The following is a 23,140-nucleotide window of genomic DNA, read 5'->3' as shown; positions in this document are numbered from 1 at the left end:
AAGAGGCCCGAGGCCCAAGGCACACTGAAGAATTCATAATAGCGTTCTCCCAGTGGTGCCTTTATTTATGAGAAGAGGCTATGGACAAAATGAAGAGGTAGAATGGACCCACCAGAAGTGGCAAATAGGAAATTGTGTCGAGAGAGCCTACGGTTAGCGAGGAAGGAGGGTTTTAACTATTAACAAGGGGAAAGGCAAAATCCCCAGGGAGAGTTCCAGTGAAACTCCCGATTAACCAGGAGAAAGGGAATGTACCCTTAACTGGTGATCATAAAGGCATTTAGCAGACAAGAGGGGCTAGGAAGGGAAGAGGATTACCCCAATGATTGTGTAACCCCCAAAGGGATTTATAGCTATAGCAAGGAGAAAGACCCCATGAGGGGAGGGGGTGAGAAGAAAGGCACCATGGTGGGCTAACCCTAAATGGATGGAGCAAAGAAGGTTTAGGCCATGGACAGATTTATGGGGAAATTTAACCTGGGGGTCTGACATAAATTGGCTTTCTGATTGATTGTAGTAAGGTGGGGTTTCCCAAGACCTCCACAGGGGGGACTGTAAGACTGGGGTGATGCCCCTTCCTGTTCTCCTCAAGCAGTATTATAATCTTATCAGCACTTCAGGCTTTTTCTGCCGATCTCACGTAGTGACCCAGGACCCCATCATCGATATTGTAACAAACTAGTTATTGTGGAGAAGGATGGATAAGTGCTAGAGTCAGGAAGGCTTGAGTTCAAGTGTAGAGCTTTGCTAATTGTTTTTTTTTTCTTGCTGAGGCAGTTGGGGTTAAGTGACTTGCCCAGAATCACACAGCCAGCAAGTGCTAAGTGTCTGAGGTTAGATTTGCACTCGGGTCCTCCTGACTTCAGGGCTGGGGCCCCATCCACTGCACCACCTGGCTGCCCCTGAGCTTTGCTGATTGTGTGAATTGGCCAACTCCCTTGGCCCATCTCTGCCCATCTCAGTTTCATCATCTGTGAACTGGGGCTGATAAAAATGCTCTAGCTGCCCAAATGAGACAATATTTGTAAAGTACTTTGCAAACCCAACGAGGCTCTTCCACAGAACTGCACATAAGTACACACCCGGACACGTACATACATGTGTTTGCAGATCCGTCTCGCTTTGCTTGTTTATCTATTTATGTGTGTCTGGATCTGTATGGATAAGACCCACTCCTGTCTGTGGCTGCTTTCTGGAAAGCTCTTCCACTTGCCCTGTGTGGGATTCCTCCAGTGCCCCTCAGGCATCTGTGACAAAGCAGAGGAGGGGGCTCACAGCCTGTACCTGCCGGGGGGTGAGCGGCTGCTGCAGGGGCCGAGGCCTTGGCTGCCAGGAAGGAGAGTCAGGGACAGGGAGGGATGCTGCTGGAGGCCACGGCAGCTTCTGGCTTAGAGCTGAGGCCCCAGCTCTGCCCTAGCAGGCGGGCCCCTGGTGACTGTGGCCGGCCGAGCTCGGAGGAGGGTCCCCAGGGGCTGAGGGCAGGCTCGGGCCAGGAGAGGAGGACCTTGCCTCCTTTTGTCCTCCCCCTCAGGGTCTGTGGATCAGAGCCCGTTTTCAAGGAGAGCATCCTGGTGAAGCTGTGCCGGCTGGTGGATGACAACTTTTTCGCCTTGAAGAAGGCCTTCCATACGATTAACCCAGTAAGTCTGCGGCTGGTCCCTCCGGGACCCTCGTCTCCGTGGGCCCCCATCAGGGACTGACTGACACTGTCCTGCATCCCTGCCCAAGGAGTCTATACCCGCCTGGATGCCCAGAGCACACCCGTACACTTAACTGGGGCATCGCCTCTAACACAGCCTGCCCAGGGTCCCAGATTCCAGAGTCAGAAGCCATGGGAAGGGCCAGTCCAACTCCTCTCACCGATGTGGCCCAGAAAGGCTTACACTCACTTCTGCCTTGATGCATCTTTTTAAAAGGCAGGCTTAAAAGAAAGAGGACAAGAGGGAGCCTCTGGACTTCTCAGGGCCTCAGTTTTTCTCTCTGTAAAATGGCCATAAAATGGCCCATCAATCTGGTGAGACTGAGAGTTGGCTGTGTGAACATTCACACACATCAAGCCCCCTCAGGGGCCTGGCACTGGTAAATGGGTTGATTTGCCCCATTAAGGTGCAGTGGAGCAGTGTGGTATAGTAGGTATAACACCTGAGTACCAGCCCAGTGGTTCCACCTTGGGCGTCAGCTGTGTGATCCCAGACGTGTTGGGAGCCCGAATCTCAGTTTGGGAATGTAATAATAATGCCTGCGGCTCCTCCAGCTCCTGAGAGGGTTGTCATGGAGTCTCCTGGGGGACTTTGGGACCAAGGGCTATTGAGAAAACATCCTTGCTGCTGGATGTTCCTGGGCGGACCGGGCTGCCGTTAGGGCTTCCTGACTCCCTCATGGATGAAATCTCCTGCGGCCCGGGGTAGGAAAGCTTCAGGAAACCCAGTGGGAGAGGGCCCTCTGGGGACTTGAGACAGGCGAGCTCTGGTGGGAACATTTGCTGGAGAATTTCTAGGGGGTTTGCTTCATCCTAACCCTTCTAGACCCCAAGAGAAGGGAGAGAAGATAAGAGCTTGAGGAGGCCTTGGGAATAGAAAGGGTCCAGGGCCCCAGGAGCAACAGGAAGCAGGAGAAGGGGCAGGATGGGATGGTTGGGCCTAGAGCCAGGGGCTACAGGAAGAGGGAGAGGGTATTAGCTCCCAGAGCCCTAGGGCAGGATGGGATGGCTGATGGAGCCCAGGATCCCCACGTCCTTTGTAGGTTGGTAACACATCTCTTGAAAGCATTGGTGTCTCATGATGCTATGAAGGTGGGTGGCTTTCTTAGGTTTTTTTTCCATGAAAAAATTAAGTTTCTGCGCAGAATAAGTTTACTTAAGCCCTAGAAGGACATGCTGAATGGAACATCTTTCTGGGTAATTAAGTTGCTCCTTTAAAATAAATCAAGCCCTTTGACTAAGGAGAACAATATAATGTAAATAATAAATAGGTGATATTTATAGGGCATGTTGGATAGCAAAACTTTTTTTTAAAGGTAAACATCAACAAACACCTAAGTTCTATACTTTTGGCAGCAATCCAAGACCCCAAACGAAACAATCACTGCCTTCAAGGCACTTACACTTATTGGGCAGATGTCAGAGGCAGTTAGAAAAACAAATGAGAGGATTTGAAGGGGAGGAGAAAGGGGAAGGGAAAGTAAAAGGTGGAGGGAAGGGAAAGTAAAAGATGGAGGGGAGGGAAAGTAAAAGGTGGAGGAGAGGGAAAGTAAAAGGTTCAGGCGAGGGAGAACAGTTTGGTTTTGTGATTTCCTCCTCTGTGAATCAGGCTGTGGAAAGGAGCTGTCAGCAGTAGGGTGGTAGTAGTGGGTAGTAACGAAGGGTTAGGGTTTGCCCAGGTATCTTTTGGGAGAAGACAAGGGTCATGGGGTTCAAGGGTAGAGGAGAGGATGTCAAGGAAGCGCAGTGGAGCCAAGGTAGGGAGGAGAGATGGATCCGAGGGGTGGAAGGATTAGAGGTCCTGGAAAAGAGAGAGAACAGGTTTGGGAGGGAGATAGGGAAAAATAACACCCCATTCCTGTTTGTTAAGGGAATCTCAGTGTTCATCGACAGGCCTGGGGGACATTTGTGGGTGAGGGGGGCCAGAGGTAGGAGCCACAGGTGAGGTGATGGGGAGGGGCAGTTCATGGGAGCTGGAAGGGACTTGTGAGGCCATCTTGTTCAATTCTCTCATTCCACAGAGAAGGAGACTGAGGCAGACCAGGGTCACATAGCTGGGGGTTGCATTTGAATTCAGCTCGCCTGATTCCTGGCCCGTCCAGTGCCCCATCGGTGGCCTCCGGGGTCTGCCTTTCCCAGTTCCCTCACTCGTTACTCATCTCTCTCCAAGTCTCCACACTAATCCTTGCCAGGGCCTTCCCCTGCCCCTCCCCTGACATCTCCAACCTGGATCTTTCTGGCTCCTCTTTCCCCAAATGTACTACATAATCTCTTATGAACACATATTCCAATGAAACGTGTTACCTTTTGCCCCCCTCCCATATGATTATACCCATTTCACAGGGTAGACAACAGAGGCCCTAAAGGTAGGAAGGGGAGGGCTGGATCCCCAGCTTCTAATCGCCTGCGGGCATAGGTGGCCAAATCACAGCGGCAAGCTTTTGTTGACGCTGCTCTCCGTTTTCCTCCCTTTCCTCCTCCACACCTGGTGCCCAAATCAGAAACAGGACGGCAAGATCACAGGCAAAGAAATGAGGCACATCCTGAGCACCGTCCTCTGGAAGGTCAGCGACTCGGAATACAAAGAGCTCATGCAGATCCTGGACCCCACAGGCTCGGGCTACATCAACTACATCACCTTGCTCTACCTGCTGGAGGAGGACAGCTCCATGGTGAGTCTGCCGAGTGCTCTGCCAGCCGCCAGGGCCAGCCTTCCTGCCTGCCCCGAGAGAAAAGCCAGTGAAATGTGCCAGGCCCAGGAGCACTCCGAGGACCTGCCCGTCTGACCTGCGGGGGACTGACCCTGCCTGAAACCTGCCTGGGCTCCTGACATCTCTGTAGGAGCGGGGAAAGTAGAGCTTCATGGCAGTTTCTAGGGCCATATCTATCTATCTAATCTATCTACGTATCTATGTATCTATCTCCATCTATCTGTCTATCCATCCATCCATTTATCTTTCTGCTTGTCTGTCTCCCTCCCTCCCTCCAACTATTCAACCATCATCTATCCATTCTATCCATCCATCTTTCTATCCATTTATCTATCATCTATCTATCTACCTGTCTGTCTGTCCATACATCCATCCATTTATCTGTCTATCCATCTATTGATCTTTCTATCTATCTATCTCCATATCTCCATCCATCTATCTGTCTGTGGTGTGTGTGTGTCAGCAATTGTTGAAGCATAAAATGGACCCCAGGATGGGGAGGGGGGTGATGGGTGGGCGGGTCAGCCCTAAGGAAAAGACCTTGTGGAAAGGGTTGCCTGATGCCAGTGGATGTGTTGTCACTGTGGACTTCCCGCCCGATACCTGCTGACCACTTGTTGGGACTTCTCACCACATGGCTCATCCAGCATTTCCAGGGATTCCAGGTTCACAAAGTACTTTTCTCACAATCTTCTGAAAGATGTAAGATTATTAATTCCATTTTATGGAAGAGGAAATAGAGGTTTGGGATTGTTAAGGGACTTGCCCATGATCACACTGCAGAAATGATGCAAACTCAGGGCTTTCCTGGCTCCAGATGTGGGCAGGGCTCTCCTCATCCTGCCCTGCTGCCTTTCTAGAGAGGATTTTTTCCATCCAGTGTGGGAGCACAGCTGATATCTTTAGGGCTTGGTAGTGCAGCTAAAGGCTTGTTTTTTTTTTTGTTTTTTTTTTTTTTTTTAGTAAGGAGCTCTTCCCAGTTCTCTTTAAGCCTGCTTTTCATTTGAGAGTACCCTGGTTTCTCCTGCCTAGACTTGTACACAGTTGCTTGTCTGCCCCATTAGCCTGTGAAGCCCTTTCTTTGTAGCTCCTGCCCCTGGGGCATCATACATGTTTAAAGGATTTGAACCCTTCCTGACTTCCAGTAGTTGGATTCCTCGACAGGGGCACCCTCTCTCCCCCTCCCTCAGTGACCTGCATTCAAAACACTCTGGTGTAAAAGGGGCCTTTTTATTAGGCCCAAAGTTTGAATTCGATCCATATTAGGGTCCACTGAGAAATTTTGTATGAGGCCTTTTTGAAGGAGGGTGTGTGTGATCCAGACATCCCACTTTATACAATCTGACTTCAATATGACCCATCTCATCAACTATTTTGCTTTGTAAAGGGTGAGAATTGGGGGACAACCCAGTCTAGGGGAGGGGGAATGACCATCTTGAGATCCAATATTAGCCAGAGCTGTGAGAGCAAGCAGGCTTTATTCCCATTAGTAGTTTGTAGACATTAATGGATGGGTCAGCTTCATTGCTGGACACACTGGAAGAGATAATGTCATAGCAAACTATCTTTATTGAATGACTTCTATAGGCAGCCATATATATCCTGAATATATTCCATTCAGGAAGCATCAATTTATCCAACTGCTGTGTGCCTCACGTAGGGCTAACTCTCAGAGGAAAAAAAATACCCATCCCAAACCACTGAAAAATCCCAAAGTCTCCAGCCTCACCAGGAGTTTCCATTCTGGGGTGTGTGTGTGTGTGTGTGTGTGTGTGTGTGTGTCTTTTAGATAAGTGCAGCTAAACAGAGAAGCAAAAGTAGCATAAATTAGGGGAGAGAGAGAGCTCTCTTAACTGAACGTATTACAGCCTCTGCCTTAATGTACCTGTGCATATCCTCGAGGAGGGCTGAGGATTGGAAAAATGGTCAGGACGACATGCCAGGCAGAGTCTGGGCAGTGGCAGACACAAGGGATAGTGCGGGGAGATTGGAAAAGGCATAAAAGAATCTCGTGAAATTAATTTTATTATGTAATCAATTTTAATTTGCCAATACGCTGCCCCCTCTCTTTCTCCATTAGATGAAAAAAAAAAGACCAAATGGACTCAAAGATGAAAAGGCACCTCAGTTTCTAGCCTGGGATTCAGTAAGTAACATTCCCTTTCTTAAATAAGGTCAGTAGCCAAACTATCAACCTTATGCCAGCGAGGCTGGATCAGGACTTTGAGGGCGCAGTAAGTGCTCCCAGTCCGTGGCCAGATTTTGGCCACCAAGAGCCTCTATCCCCAAGTGGCTGTCACTCTGATGAGGAGCCTCTCCGTGCCCGGGGACAGACAGACACATGATGGTACGTCCCCATTGGCACTCGGCGCGCTCCTTGCTAGCGTCTGCCAAAGCTTGTGCCTGCTGGGATGGCTGTTGGAGATGTGGGCCGATTACACCGAGGTAGCACCGTCACCCATGAACTTGGCAGTGAACAAAGCATGTGTCTCCTCAGCACCCCGTGATGCAGGCCGGGCAAATGTTAGCCTGATCTCCCTTTTACAGAGGAGAAAACATACCCAGCGAGGAGATGGGACTTGTCGGGGGCTACGTGTTTGACATGTGTCAGAGACAGGACTCAAACCCCAATTAAAAATTCAAGGCCCAGTTTTCATTTTTGCTTCAGTTCCTTCTCTTCATGTTCATTCAGGGGACATTGCTTCCCTTGTCCTATGAAAAGGATCATTAAATAAAAATGTTCCTGATGGTTTCCTTAGGTGGAAGAAGTCCTTCAGGATGCCATTTCTAAAAACTTGCAAGACTTCCATGTCTTGTTGAAGACCCACGACATCGGAGACACGGGACTCATTAGTAGAAATCACTTAAAGAAAATCTTACAAACGTTCTGTCGGTATTTGACTGATGAGCATCTGACAAAGTAAGTTGTCTGGTGACTGATTCCAAGCATATCACTTCATCATCTGGATTACCCTAAATCTTCTGCTTAAAATCAATCCCAAGTCATATCACTGTCATTTATTTGGTCAACTCTGAAGGATCCTCTAGTCTGTTCTTAGCTCATTGGCCTTATGAAAACAGGCAGTCAGCAACTCTTGCTCTAGGTAATTAAGGCCAGGGGAAAATTAGCAGGGCCATTTTATTATTTTATTAAAAAACTTTTAAATTTCATTTTTTAATATAACTTTTTATATACAAAACACATGCATGGGTAATTTTTCAACACTGACCCTTGCAAAACCTTTTCTAACTTTTCCCCTCCTTCCTCCCACCATCCCCTAGATGGCAGGTAGTCCCAAACATGTTAAAATATATGTTAAATACAATATATGTGTGCATATTGATACAGTTATCTTGTTAGTACGGCCATTTGGGAAATGCTTTGTCAACCTCAACCAGCTAAAAAGGGGGAAGTAGTAGTATAAGTGTAAACCATGCTACTGTGTGTGTGTCTGACTTAATTGCCTCAAGACTGGTCAGCTCTTGCCTTTTCATTTTATAATCCTTTGTTTCTGAATCTCCTTTGCCAGAGGAGGTTGCTGCAAGCTCACCTGTGGCCTTCTGCAGGGTGAAGGCCTGCTTCCCTCCAGGAGCTCATCACCTTAGCCCCCAATGAGTACAGAAGCTTGTCTCTGCTGTTGAGAGAAACACAGACCTTAGTTAAGTTTCCCATAGACTTGAGGCAAAGGCAGCTCCAGGAAAGGAAAGCCAGAGCCTAGGCTACAATTTGATGCCCTACCACACCAGACCACTTCCCATTTATGTCACCTACACGTGTGTGTGTACATAGCCGTGTTCCACGTAGATATGCACACATACAAGGAGGTGCTTATTAAGTGCATCAGGATGCACTAAGCTCTTTACAACTATGGTCCTCACAACCACCTTAGGAGGGAGGTACTATGATCCCATTTCACAGATGAGGAAATGGAGGCCCATACAGTCTAAGAGAATTATAAAGGTCTCGAGTTAGCATTTGAGACAGGATTTGACTCAGTTCTGACTCCCCCAAGGCATACATAGTAATCGTGAACAATACATGACACATTTTGAAAATGCTTTGACGACTTCAGTTAAAAAAAGAGGGGGAGCGGGTATAACTGTAAGCTGTGGCCCTGTGAGACACTGAGTTTAAAACCCTTCCATAGGAGGCAGGGTTCTCCTCTTCAGTTTAGAGATGACATCACTGTGTCTCTGTCCATTCTCGAGGCTTGGAATGATCTCCGCTGTTGTCCCTTGAGTTCCTGTCATCTATGTGTCTTACTGGTAGTCGGGGAGCTCTGGGAAGGCAGGGACTGGGCACAGGGCTCCATACACAGTTGGAACTTAATGCATGCTGATCGCTGTGTTATGTTGGCTGTGTCTGAGAAAATTAAAAAAAAATTTCTGTGTTATCTTAACAGGCCAAGTGTTTCTGATAGAGAAGGCCTTGGTTGAATTGGTTTGGAAATGCACGATCACCTCTGCAGACCCTAGGGCTGGTTGGGTTGCTTACCTGGTTCTAGAATATTTACAGAGGCTAAAGCTGTGGAGTTCGGCTTTGCTTTTACTCCCCAGAGTTCTGATGGTTTCTTTCTTTTATTCAGACTCTGTGATAAATTCCAGGATGTAACTTCAGGAGGAATCCTTTATAAGAAACTTTTGGCCAGTATCGGAATCATGAGCCCGATCCAAGATTCTATAGTCACCATTCAGAGCTTCCAGTCACCAAATGGAAGTCGCAGAGATGATACTTCTGACAGGTAGACAGACAGGCTTTTGATTGGGGGTAAAAATAACTATTCATTGCCTTGACTATGCTGTTATTGGTTAAATGAGACTAATAGTACATATGTTACAAATCTTTTGGGGGTAATTGATGCGTTATGACATTTATGGAAAATCTGAGAAAAACAAAATTTTTGTTTTGCCTTCTCAATGAGTGGGAGAGGGGGACGACTTGGAACTCAAAAAGGTTAAAGAATCCCAAATAATAAAAAACAAAACAAGCACTGCCTTCTGAGAAACAACATGGTACTTGGAAAGTTGACTTGAGTGGAAGCTCCTTGTGGGCAGGGACTTTTTTGTTCATTTTTGTTCTATCCCAGAACCTGGCAGAATGCTTGGCTCTCAGTCTATAATAAGCTTCTCGAGGGGAGGGGCGATTTCATTTCTTTTATCCCTGACACTCAGCACAGTACTGGGCACATAGTAGGTGGCTAACAAACGCTTGTTAATTGACTAGAGCCTAGGTTTTAATGTTATACCTATTATAGTTCCCCCACATGTCAGAGTCTTTAGACTTTAGAGTCAATCTATTCAAACCTTATTATATAGAAAGGGAGATAGGCTCATGGTCACACACACAGTAGATAGAAGAGGCAAGAATTGACGTTGGTCTCCCAATTTCCAATCTGGGCTCTCTGGCAGAGGCTGGACAAGAATTTTCTATAGCCATGTTGGGTGTGGAGTCAGTCATTGGACTTCTAATTCCAGCCAAGAGTCTGTCATTTTAACCCAGGATCGCTTCTTTTATCTTTCCAATGGCCTGGACTTCATCTTCGTTGGGAAAAAATCCCAGTTTCTGGTTTCCAGTACAAGTGAACAAGCTATTAAAACACCTGCCAAATTTAAGTCTTAGCATAAAACACACTCAGTGAATCTATTAAAAAAGTCCAACCAATGAATATTTTGGCTCTTTTTCGTTTTGAAAAAAGCCATTGAGTACTAATGAAAGAGAATGATTTTTAACTTACTTGTTCATGGGTCATAATAAATCCATAAAGAAATGTAAAATAGATGTCAGGTTTTCGCTTTGTAACCTCCCTTGGAAGATGTTCTGGGATAAGTAACAATGGATTATCTTAATGGGCGGCTGATGAAATCCGAAGATCTTCCTGTTAGGGTGGAAGCTTTGGCAGGTGCTTCCAGAATGGGGGAGATGGATCGGATTGAAAGGGAAAGGTTAAAATCCCTGTAGGATAGAGAGGGGACAGGGATGGGGCTGGAGTTATGGTGGTGGCCTTGAAGGTCCACGCATTAATGATGGTCCTGGGATCATGGTGCAGGAAGGGCCTTCTCAATGTGGATGAGAAGTGGGCCCAGAGGGAAGGGACTTACTCTATTCCACTTCATGGACCACCAAGACAAAAAACACCCTTCTGATTCTCCAGGAGCTTACTACCCAGCTATGTGAACCCAGAGAAAAGTTGTTTCATGCCGCTGTGACTCAGTTACCTCATCTGTAAAATGGGGATGATATCAGCACCTATCTTCCAGGGCTGTTGTGAGGAACAAATGAGGTCATGTGTGTAAAGCACTTTACAAAGAGCTACAGAAATGCTGTTGTTCTTACTATCATTACTGTATTTTACCGTTTGCCCCAGGGTGCCCAGGAGGCCCCGCCATTCTCTGTGGCCACCCGATGGCAAAGTCACAGTGATCCGCAGTGGTGGGAGTCGCTCCTCCTCGTCGCCTCCCCGGGTCTCAGCTTTCTCATGTGTATAAATGAGGGGGCCGGACACAGTGGCTGCTGAAAATCTGGAATCCCATAGACTCTGGTGCCTGTTTCCCCTAGATGATACTGGAGTAATGACCCCCACAACCACCCTGGGGGATAGATGCCGTTTGGATCCCAGCACCATTTTGTATTTGATCTTAGTTGATCCTCACAACCACCCTGGGAGCTAGATGCTGTTATCTCCCCCAATTTACAGGTGAGGAAAATGTTTTGCCCTGGATCATACTATTAAGTGACTGAGGTGGGATTTGAACTCAAGTCCTTCCTGATTCCAAGAGCACCATCAACGACTCAGTAATGATGGAATGTGTGGGGCTGAGGTCAAGTTGCTAAGCATTTATTAAGCACCTGGTATGTTCTAGGCCCTGTGCCAAGTGCTAGGAATACAAACTAAGGCAGAGGCTGTTCCTATCCTCAGTCAAATGGGGAAGACAACATGCAAATAGCGAGGTATAGATGAGATTTAGACGAGATAAGTTGGGGGCCCAGGGCTCGTCTGTTGGCCCAAGTATAGGACCTGTAGCACATAAAGCAAACAGCTTGATATGACATTGTTACAGAATATGGGGCCAGTGTGGGAGCCTGGCAGCCCTCCAGGCCAGGTAATTGCTGAATAGGCTTCCTCTCTAGTGCCCCATGAGCACCTGCCTAAAGACCTCCCCATCCCTGGAGATGTCTTTTCCTTCTAAAAGCATCTAGACCACGCCCTCGATGGGCAGCTAGGGAGGGCTGAGATGGACCCTGACCAGCGGACACAATGCTTTTCTGCAGCTGTCCGTGGAACACTGAGGGCCGTATAGTTCAGCTCAAGATATCCCCATTCATGACTGCCCGTGTGCCAACGTGCTCTTGTAAACCTGGTGGGCCTCTGTGTTTGTAGGAGCAAGCACTCCGATTATAAAAATGAGCCAGTGAGAAACAAGTCTCTTGAAGAAGTGATTGAGAGTCTCAAGAACTGGATCCAACAGCAGGACACTAGCTTTCGAGACACCTTCCTTGAGTACAGCAGGCATCCCCTGGAAAAAATCAGCAAAGAAGAATTTAGGAAGGTAGGAAAGTGGGAGGGGGAGTGTGTGTGTGTGTGTGTGTGCACATGCACGTATTTGGGTGCGTTTCTTGGTTTCCTCAGGGGGTCCAGCCTATTGCCACCCAATGGTCCAGTGTAAGCCCCAAGAATCGGGGGCCTGAGAGCATCACTTAGAAAATCAAACAGCACTGTCTTTAGGAGCCCTTCTTCATTCCCAACATTTCTCTAAAGACATAAGTGGCAAAAGATAGCCTTGGAGAGAGACAGAGAGAGAGACAGAGACAGAGACAGAGACAGAGACAGAGACAGAGAGAGAGAGACAGAGAGAGAGAGAGAGAGAGAGAGAGAGAGATGGAGAGAGAGAGATAGAGAGAGAAAGAGCGCAAAAATTTTAATGCACTTGATTATGAGCTCTTTGAAGGGAAGGGTTGTGTTTGACCCAAACCTGGTCCATTTCCTAGTGCATAGAACATGCTGTTCTTTATGCAGTAGGTACTCAATGAATGTTGAATTACATTGCCCATCCCAGTTTTGATACATCACAGATCAGCGTAAGAAATCAAATGGGGATTTTTTGGGGGGAGTTTGCAGATGTTCAGCAGTCAGCACAGAACAATTTAGAAACTCAGAAATGTAGAAAATGTATGTATAGTATTGAATGATATCAACTCAGATTTTACAATAAGGTACTGTTAAAACACTCCATAAAAGAAAAAGAAAAAAATTCAGATTTCTGGTACAAAGGGAGAGCCAAAAACATTTGTGGATTTTCCAGATCTCAAGGGTACCACACCCTTAACCCCTGGTATGGGGAAAGGATAACTATATAGGCTTGTCTAGGAAAGCAGAAAATTGAAATGAATTAGATGATGATGAGAAGGGCTTGAAGAGTTTTTTAATGCCTCTGATTCAGGGATTAGGAAATTTTTGCCAAGATGACCTCAGGAAAATGGTTTAGAGACATAAATATAAAACATTCCCCTTATTTTTGCATAATTGGATCATAAAACCTTAATTAAAAATATAATGAAAAACTAAAATATATGTAAATAGATCTAAATGTTGGCCCGGTAAATAAAGGGGCAGGGGAAGAAGAGGGAAGAAGAGATATTATTAGTAATTAATATTAAATGCCCACCATGTGCCATGAACTGTGCAATGTGCTGGGATACAAACTCCAAAATGAAATGATCTCTGTCCTCAAGGAGCTTCCATTTTATTGGGGAAGAAAATATTTTCATATGTAAGTATATGTGAAATATAAATCTGTTTTTAAAGCAAAGAAAAGGAAGCTAAGGTTTGAGGAACCCGGAGGAATGAAAAATCTTGAGAGAAGTTGGGTAGTTTCTGAGGTGAGGGTTAGCAAAGGCTACCTCTTGTCCCTTCCTGATTTTCATGGGCCTATGGCCTCCTGCCAAGTCATCATAGCCAGCTGATGGGCTCTTCAGGAGAAGCCTTTGCTTTGGTCAAAACAAAAGCTGTGCCATTGTTTTCACCCCAGAGTTTATTTTTACGATGAAGGTTTTGTAGGTGTGTGTAAAGAAATGTCTTAGGCTAGAGGCAAATGATTTTACTTTGGAAATTTAGAAAGCATAAGTTTATTGATTTAGAGCTAAGATGGCCCCGAGAGATCCCACTCTGATCCCACTCTCCCATTTTACAGATGGAGAAATTGCCCCCCTAGCTGTGTGGCAAATCACTTAGCCTCTGTTGGCCTCAGTTATTTCCTCTATAAAATGGATGTAATTCTAGTCCCTATCTCTCAGATTTGTTTTGAAGATTTATTTGAAGGTTTCTTTGTAAAACCTGAAAAGTGTCCTGATAACCATTATCGTTGTTATGAGTTGGAAGGGCTCTGGCTTTTAACTTTAAAGAATTCTCTAGAGACAGTACTGTTACTGTAGAGTAACCCTCAAAGTGGATTCACCATTTGAATCTTTGCCTGTGTAGATCAAGAACTTATTTCATCTGAAACACAGAGTTTTCATAGATTTTAATACAATTTAATATATCAACATTTTAGAATTTTGAATTTTTTAAAGTCATTTGCAGTTTCACAACTAAAGGCACAAACAAAAGTCTTATCTTTTGGTAATTGTTTTTGGCTCAGAAGATGTTCAAACTGGGACCAAATTTAGACCAATCTTTCACATTCCCCGTTTGTGTTCCATGGCTCAACCCTGCTTGGGTTTATCAGAGGGTCAGTTCTATATGTACCATTTCCACGTCAAGCCGTTAGGAATTTGCTGATTTTCTTCTGAATACATCAGGCAAACGGCCCCATTGAGAATAGAATGCTTTCAATATTGTACGATATACATGATGCCAGGATTCTTTCTTTCCCAGGAGAGATAGTCCCCAGGGCCCTGTTGTTGCTGTTGGCTTCTAAATGTATCTAGAAGGTTAGCAACTCTACAGGGCATTTTAACCTGGGCTTTGGCTTTATTGTCTTGTTTATTTTTATTTTTTGCCAAAAGGAAGGTTCTTTAGGAGAAGAGTTTATAGATTAAAAATAAGAAATAAAACAAGAGTGGCAAATACAAAATAAGAGTTGGGAGAGCTTAATAGTAAGGAAAAAGACAAGTTCCCCCAGGGGAACTCATAATTATTCAAGAAAAAGGAAATATTGTATGGGGTAAGAGAAAGCCATTGACTGGTAGGTTAGATTAGCCAGAATTAGAGTAGAGAGAGAGGTGCCATTAAGGGGAAGGCACTAGGGGCAAAAGAAAGAGAGTACTTCATAGTGAGCTTAGTCCTGAAGAGAACTTAGCCTGTGGTCTTGTTTATTATGAGGGTAAGTCAATCAACCTACTTCAGGCAGTGTGTGATGGAGAGAGCAGTGAAATATAGCTCTGAAGACCGAGACTTAATTTTGCCTCTGCTGCTTGATCCCTGTTTGACTTTGATTTACCTTACTTCATCTATACAATTCTAAAAGTTCTAACTCTAAACCAATGGATTACCTGTATGGCCTTAAACAAATCACTTAATAATAATTGACATTTACATAGAAGTTTAATATTTTGAAATCACTTTATGCACATCATTTCATTTGATCCTCCCACTAACTCTGTGAAGCACATGCCCTACTGGTATTACTATTCCCATTTTATAGCTCTAACATACACTTCTATGAATGATGCTCCAAATTGTACTCAAGATTTTTTTCAAGCAAAATAATTTACTTTATCGACTATGTCCTCCTATCCTGCTATAGGACCTTTAAGGCTATTTTAAAAGTATCTTTGCTGCTTTACTTATCATGTGATATGAAAGGACTGGATCTTAGTCTACACATTTAGTCCTAGAGAGACTCTTCTGTTTAATTGGTTCTTTTAAAATAAAGTTATTTAGTAATTTATTTTTCCATAATTATATATAAAATGTTTTTTTTAAAACATTTTTTAAAACTTTTGAGTCTCACATTCTCTTTTAATCCTTCCCACTTCCATCATTGAGAAGGCAAGCAATTTGATATAGGTTATGTGTGTAGTCATGCAAAACGTATTTCCATATTAGTCATGTTGTGAAAGAAAACATAGAACCAAAAAAACCTTAAGAAAAATAAAATAAAATAAGTATGCTTCAATTTATATTCCAACACCATCAGTTCTTTCTCTAGGGATGGATAGAATTTTTCATCCTAAATCCTTCAAAGTTGTCTTGGATCACTGGATTGCTGAGAATAGCCAAATCATTCACAGCTAACAATCTTACAATATTGTTGTAATTTTGTACAATATATTTCACTTTTCATCAGCTCTTGGAAGTCTTTCCAGGTTTTTCTGAGAGCATTCTGCTCATCATTTCTTATAGGACATTAATATTCCATCACAATCACATATCACAACTTATTTGCTTATTCTTCAGTTGATGGGTTTCTCTTCAGTGTCCAATTCTTTACCCCCAGAAAAGAGGCTACCAATATTTTTGTACACGTAGGTCCTTTTCCTTTTGTTTTTTATTTCTTTTTGGATGTAGACATATAGTGGTGGTATTACTAGGTCAAAGAGTGTGGAGAGTTTTATAGTCCTTTGGACAAAGTTTCAAATTACTTTAAAGAATGGTGGAATCATTTCACAACTCCACCAAGAGTGCATTAATATCTCATTTTCCCTACATCTTTTGTCATTTTCTTTTTCTATCCTATTAGCCAATTTAATAGGCATGAAGAAACTACCTCAGAATTGGTTTAATTTGCCTTTCTCTAATCAGTAGTGATTCAGAGTATTTTAAAAATATGGCTATAGAGAATTTTGATTGCTTAATCTGAAAATTCTTAGTATCTATTGATCATTTGATCAACTTTTGATCATTTGTCAATAAATTTGACTCAGTTCTCATTTGAGAAATGAGGTTTTTATCTGAGAAACTTGCTTCAAAAACTTGCTTCAATTTTGTTTTCACAATTATGATTACCAAATGTGTTTCCCTTCATCTTATTCCCCTCATTTATTCTTACCTTTCACCCTGTTCCTCCTCAAAAATGTTTTGATTCTGACTCCTCCTTCAAATTGCCCTAATAATGAGAAGGTTCTTATGCGCTACAGGTATCATCTTCCTATGTAGGAATGTAAGCTATTTAACCTTATTAAGTCCTTTATGGTTTCCTTTTCCTAATTTTTTTAGTGTTGAATCTCATATTTGAAAGCCAAATTTTCTATTCAGCTCTGTTTTTTTTTTTATCATCAAGAATGCTCAAAAATCTTCTGTTTCATTGAATATCCACTTTTCTCCCTGGAGAATTACACTCGATTTTGCTGCTAGGTTATTCTTGGTTATAATCCTAGTTTTTTTGCTTTCTAGAATATCATATTCCATGTCTTTTGAACCTTTAAAATAGAAGCTGCTAAATCTTATGTTGTCCTTACTGTGACTCCATGATACTTGAATTGTTTCTTTCTGGAGGCTTAATAGTTTCTCTTTGGCCTGAGTGTCATGAAATTTGGCTATAATTTTCCTAGGAATTTTCATTTTGGGATCTCCTTCAGGTGATCAGTGGATTCTTTCAATTTCCATTTTATCCTCTGGGTTCTAGAATATCAGGGCAGTTTTCCTTGATAATTTAAAAGATGATGTTTAAGCTCTTTTTTTGATCATGGTTTAGAGCTAATCCAATAATTTTAAAATTGCCTCTCCTTGATCTATTTTCCAGATAAGTTATTTTTCCAATGAAATATTTCACAGTGTCTTCTATTTTTAATTCTTTTGGTTTTATTTATTGTTTTATGATTTCTCATTAAATCATTAGGTTCCATTTGTCCAGTTCTATTTTTTAAGGAATTACTTCCTTTGGTAAGTTTTTGTACCTCCTTTTCCATTTGGTCAATTCTGTTTCTTAAGGAGTTTTTTCTTCACTGAATTTTTGTGCCTCTTTTTTCTCATTTAGCCAATTCTTTTTAACATTTGGCCTATTCTGTTTTTAAGGTATTATTTTTTGTGTCTCCTTTATCAAGCTATTGACTTTTTCAGGATTTCTTGCATCTCTCATTTCTATTCCCAGGTTTTCTTCTATTTCCCTTACTTGATTTTCAGAATTCTTTTCAAACCTTTCCATGATCTGAAACCAATTCATATTTTTCTTGGAGGCCTTGAATATTGTGGCTTTGACTTTGTTATCTTCTGAGTGTGTCTTTTGATCTTGTCATCATAGTAACTTGTTATAGTCTTGGTTTTTTTTTTCTGTTGTTTGCTCATTTTCTAGTCTATTTCTTGACTTTTAACTTTTTGTTACATAAGTGAGACTTTGCTTCCAGAGTAGAGTGAGTCCTGTCCTAAGCTTCAAGGATTTTGTGCAACTGTTTTGAGGGCTGTTTCTAGAGACTTGAAAGTTTTCAGTTCTTCCAAGGTGCTATGATTTAAAAAGTATGTTTACCCTGGCCTTTGAGTGACCACGAGTACTCTTTTCTGCTTTGAACCTGTAATGAGGGTCCCTGATCCACTGTGGCTGTGAGCTCTGGTGTGCTAGTACTCCTTTTCATCCTGGGACTGCCACCCAGGATTTCAGTCCAGATTCTAGCATGGGCAAAGGAATAGAGTCCTGCCACGGTGCTAGCAAAGAGATTGTAATCTCCTTCTGATTAGTTGGTCTGACCTCCTTAATGCCTGTGGCTGAGAGCTCCAGAAGCTATCATGATGATAACGTGGCTCCCTGGTCTCCATTGTACTTCTTGCATTGGACTTGTGTTCCCCTTTCACCCTGGTGAGATCTTTCCTGTTCACTTTCTAAGTTATCTTTGGCTGGAAAATTATTTCACCCCATCTTTTGTGAGTTCTGTTACTCCAGGAATTATTGTATGGAATTATTTAAAGGTATTTGGGGACCAGCTGCCTTTTCCCCACCATCTTGAATCCATTCCACCTTTCATTCAGATTTGAAGATTGGGTTCCCAAGGGCAACTGTTACCTCAGTTTCAAGAGGAAACCTTGTGGGTGACTCCTCCTACTCCTGTAGATCATGAAGCCCCATTGAAATGTTTCACATCAATAATAAGCCCATAAAACCCAGTTAACTCTTAGCAAAGGCATTTTTCCTAATGTCATAGAAAGAAAAAATATTCCTCCTGTAAATCTGTTTTGCACTTTCCTATAAATGAACAGAACATCTGTAGGAAGAATGGGCATAAACCTAAACTATAATGGTAGAGAGGAACACACATAGGAGACATATGTAGCAAAGGTAACTTCATAATTTTTGGAACAAAGGCACTGAAAGTGCTTTCTCACTTCATAAAGTCCTCATGAAGCTCCCTTTGGGTATAGCATCTCTATTGAGTAGTTTACTCTTCTGGGTCCTCAGAGCCTGCCCTTTTCTCAGCTCAACTCTCAATTCACAAAGATTCTGTTTCTTGAAGCTATTTTCCTTTACAAAAAGACCTATCTGTTTCTCTCTGTGTTTGGTTGGAATGTGTCTTTGAAGTCACAAATGACCTGATTTGTGCCATGTCATCTAGCTTGCAATCTCTCCTATCATTGAAGTGAACTGTTGAACTTCACTTAGGGTTTAGCTATTTAAAACCCTCAGATGCTGTCAAAGTTATTTGTTCAGAGCCAGTCACTCTGTTCCCCCTTGACCCAATCAGAGGCATGCATACCTCAAAAAGGGATCAGAGTAAAGTGGGAGCATGGGAGAAGTCTTGGGAAGGTCCTGAGGTATATACAGAATGGAAGTCATAATGATGATGAAGAATAAGGGTTAGGGAGAGGTGTCAAAAGCATAGGGAGAGAAGGACTGATAGAAGTTATGGTTAGATAGAGGAATTTTAGAATTCTGGGTTATTGAAATGAATCAGTAGGTGATGGCGACATCCAGATTGTGACTGTGGGTTCCCAATCCCAATCTGGAGAGACTCATGCACTTGGAGGGACAACTAACTCCCTTCTCCTCTCTCACCATAGCACCTCTCAGCTCCAGCTTCTAGCTCCATGCTTTCTCTAACCATTTTCCTTTGTTCAGTCTTTCCCCTTCCCACTGATAACTCTCTTCTTTCACCTCAAAGGCTGCTCTAGATTGATTCTTTCCCTATAACGAATTCAGTCTGAAAATGCCTGTAAACCATTGGGAATCTTGCTTGTTCCTACTATGGTCCTCTCTTCCCTTCCCCCTAAACTACTGGCATTAAATACCTTCAGCAAGGGTGATACTTTACAAATCTTCCTTCTTCCTAGCCCACTCTAGAGATTCAACTATGTTGTGCCCCTCTTCTCCCAGAGCAGCCCCAAATCAATCAGTAAACATTTATTAAGCTCCTACTATGTGCCAGGGGATACAAAGGGAGGGAAAACACAACCCCTGCTTTCAAAGAGCTTGCAATTTAATGGAAGAGACAGCATGCAAACAGATATGTACAAACAAGCTTTATATAAGATAAATTGGGAATAATCTGGGGGCGGGGAGCACTAAAATGAAGAGGGAGTAGGAAAAACTTCCTGTAGAAAAGAGGATTTTAGCTGTTACAAGAAGTCAGGTAAGCTGGAGATGGCTTTGAGAAGGAAGAGCCTTTCAAGTGGGAGGGGCAATCAGAGAAAATACCCAGAGCTTATGAGAGGGTGGGTCTTGCTGGTGCATCACCCAGGACGTTAGGGTCCCAGGATCCAAGAGTGCATATTAGGGAGGAGGAGAAGAGGGGGGCTGGGTTTGGAAGGGCTTTGAATGCAGAATGCAGCTTCCTATTTGATCCTGGAGGTCACAGGAAGCTGTTGGAGAGGATTGCATTGGGTAAGACACTATAGTGCCATGGCCAGTCCTGTGTTTTAGGAAGACATTTCTACTTTGGCTTCAGACCAATCTTTGGGAAGACATCTCCTAGCACAGACCCAAGGGAAGGAGGAGGATGCTAAGCAATCCTGTCTTTTGCCCCAACTTTCTTAATATCTATTAACAGAGAAATCTTCCCTGAAAGGCTCTGATTTTTAACTACCTCTATAAGGCTTGTAATCTCATCGATTTGCTGTCCTTTTCTTCTTAGAAATGTCAGTGGATCAAGGAGACCACGGAGGCATGAGAGCCCTTTGTATTTGTCAAAGTTTTAGTCTCTTTCTTTATAATTGTGCTTCTCCCCCCTTTTTTCCCTCTTGTTTCTGCTTGGTGGTCTGTGCTGATCCCATCCTACACAGCTATTAGGTAGCCTTCTGGAGGCATTCAGAACTGTACTTCCTTTTCCCAGGTGCTGTCCAGCATTGTGGGGATATTTCTTGCCTATTCTGTGTGAATATTTTATGAAAGAATGGGGCAGGAAGAATCCCCTATAAAAAAATTTACATGCACTTATTTGCCAAGATTATATTTTAAAGGAAGCAGCCAATATATCCACTTGGGGAAGGGTGATGCTTTTCTTGAAGCCTCCAGCTTCCTATTTTGATCATTCAGCTTGAGCCCATGCTCTGCTTCCCGGGTAGGCTGGGTTCCCTTCTAGAGCTAGGACCTACTTGACCAGATGGGCAAGTAGCATGTGCTGGCTGTGAACAGAGGTTGGGTACTGCCAACACATGTGCCCATTTACCAGCTCATGTTAGTAGATTGATAACTGGGAGCCTAGGATATGCCTGCAAGCTGCAAATTCATTTGCCATGGACTGCTACTAATCTACCAGCTGCCCTGATCCTGGAAGAAATGTAGGACTTTGAAGTAATCATGGATTGGAAGCTGGAAGGAACCTTAAAATCATTTCTAGTTCCCCCCTCTCACTACCATTTTACAAGTGGGGACCCAGAAAAGAATCTAGGGATTATACATCTAGAGCTGAACCTGACCTAGAACACACATTCCTCTCAAAGATCTCGAGAGGCTCACAGGGACCCTGACATGAGAACTGGAAACTCTCATGGCCAACATTTAAGACCCTTGAGTCTGGATCCCACTTCTTTTCCAGGCTAATAGCACCAGTCACTACTCACACGCCGTTTCAGCCACACTGACCCACTTGCTGTTGCCCATCTCTAGTATTCTTTTCTCCCACTGTTTCCCATGCCTACAAAGGTCTCCTTTCTCACCTTTGACTCATGGAGCCTCCAGCTCCCTTCCAGGCTCAGCTTAAACACTTCTTCCTTCAGGAGGTAGTCCTAATTAACACCCTGTTCATTCTCATATCTAGTCTGTAGAGACCCTGTATATATTCTAGCTTGTACACATTGAGTGGCAGGTATGGCACCATGGAAAGAGCACTCAGTTGCTAACCAATCCCATCTCTGATACAATTTATTTGTGGGACATTGGACAAGTCACTCACCCTGCCTTGAGCCTCAGTTTCCTCATCTATGAAATGAGGGCATTCACTTAGGAGTCCTTGAGAACCTTGCTAGCTACAGGACTGAAAGCATGGGTTGTTTCTTCAATATGTGTTCCTCGAGAGCAGGGAATATTTCTAAAATTTCTGAATCCTCACCTTGAGCTCCAAGAACATGGAAGGTGCTTAATAAATGCTTGTTGAATTGGATCAAATCCCACTTCTTAGTTATTATTTAATCTAGAAACAGGCCTGGAGAGAAAGTCATGACTTGCCATGTTTATGTTGGTAGAAAGTGACAGAACCAGAATTCAAACTCAGATCATTTGATTCTTTGTTTTCCCACTTATCAACTATGAGAGAGTCCTATGATGATCAGTCCTATCTTAGCACTGAGTCCTATGATTCTCCTTCTCCATCACCACCAGGGGCTTTTCCTTCATCATGTCATTGCAATCACTGGTGCCATTGCCTTAGGTCAGCCTCTGAATCCCTTCAACCTTAAGACTTCGATAGTTTCATAGCCAGTCAATAAACATTTATTAAGCACCTTTACTTGCCTGACACTGTGCTAAGGGCTGGAGAAAGAAAGGCAAAAGTCCTTACCTCAAGGAACTTATAGTCTAAGGAGGACAACATGTCCGTGTTTGAGCAAGCTTGTATGACCAAGCTCTAGACAGAGTAGTCTGGAGCCAACAGATGGAAGGTGTCGTAGACACAGTGATGAAGAAATCTCCTTCATTATATAGGCCCAGAAATATTGCCTGATTTGCTTAAGCTCAAATAGATAGTAAGTAGCTAGTTCTTTCTCCAGTGTAGAGCCCAGGGTTTGGGTCAGGGAGGCCTGAGTTCAAATTTCAAGATGCTAACTAGCTGTGTGATCCTGGATACATCTCTTTTCTCTGCCTGCCTCAGTTTCCTCATCTGTAAAATGAGCTGGACAAGGAAAGGGCAAACCACTCTTTGCTAAGAGGGGTCACAGAGGATCAGACATGACTGGCAGACAACTGAATGCCAACCTTCCTTCTTTCCAGTTCAGTGCACACCAGTTATTGTCCTCCAACTGGCCTCATCAGGGAGCTGCCTCCTCCTCACCTTTCTCTCAAGCTGTTTTCTTCATGGCCAATCTAGACCAGCAAAGCTGCCTTCAGTTTACCTCAACATATGCTTTCCCAAGGTTGTTTCCCATTTTCTTTCTCATAAGGACAAATCTTTGAATCTGGACATTTGAAACTTACTGTAATCAAACTCCACACAGTCTGACTTCTGGGTGCTCTTCCCATGCTTTTGGGCTCCCTCTGGACAGCTCTCACTTCCTATAGGTCTTTGGATTTTGCTTCCTGCTGTTCCCCAAGTTTGAGTTTTCTTCCCTTCTCTAGCTCCCCCAGCTGATATACCTGATCATTTAATCATCATTTCCTAATTACTCTCATTGGTGGACTGCTTTTATCCCTCCTGTAGAACCATTTTTCATCTTTG

General features: G+C 43.5%; 1 protein-coding gene across 1 annotated transcript in view; it reads left to right on the top strand.

Moving 5' to 3' along the window:
* Window positions 1–23,140, top strand: part of EFCAB6 (EF-hand calcium binding domain 6) — a 165,367-nt gene that overhangs the window by 64,779 nt on the left and 77,448 nt on the right. Inside the window, exons 10-15 of the mRNA XM_031938646.1 lie at window positions 1,532–1,640; window positions 4,201–4,371; window positions 6,491–6,556; window positions 7,170–7,330; window positions 8,997–9,152; window positions 11,790–11,958. Of these exons, the coding sequence (XP_031794506.1) occupies window positions 1,532–1,640; window positions 4,201–4,371; window positions 6,491–6,556; window positions 7,170–7,330; window positions 8,997–9,152; window positions 11,790–11,958 (832 nt within the window). The remainder of the gene's footprint in view (window positions 1–1,531; window positions 1,641–4,200; window positions 4,372–6,490; window positions 6,557–7,169; window positions 7,331–8,996; window positions 9,153–11,789; window positions 11,959–23,140) is intronic.

The sequence above is a fragment of the Sarcophilus harrisii genome, chromosome 5 (genome assembly GCF_902635505.1).
Source record: "Sarcophilus harrisii chromosome 5, mSarHar1.11, whole genome shotgun sequence".
Lineage (NCBI taxonomy): Eukaryota > Metazoa > Chordata > Mammalia > Dasyuromorphia > Dasyuridae > Sarcophilus > Sarcophilus harrisii.
Note: the sequence above shows the minus strand (reverse complement) of the source record. Positions and strands in the feature narration are given on the sequence as shown.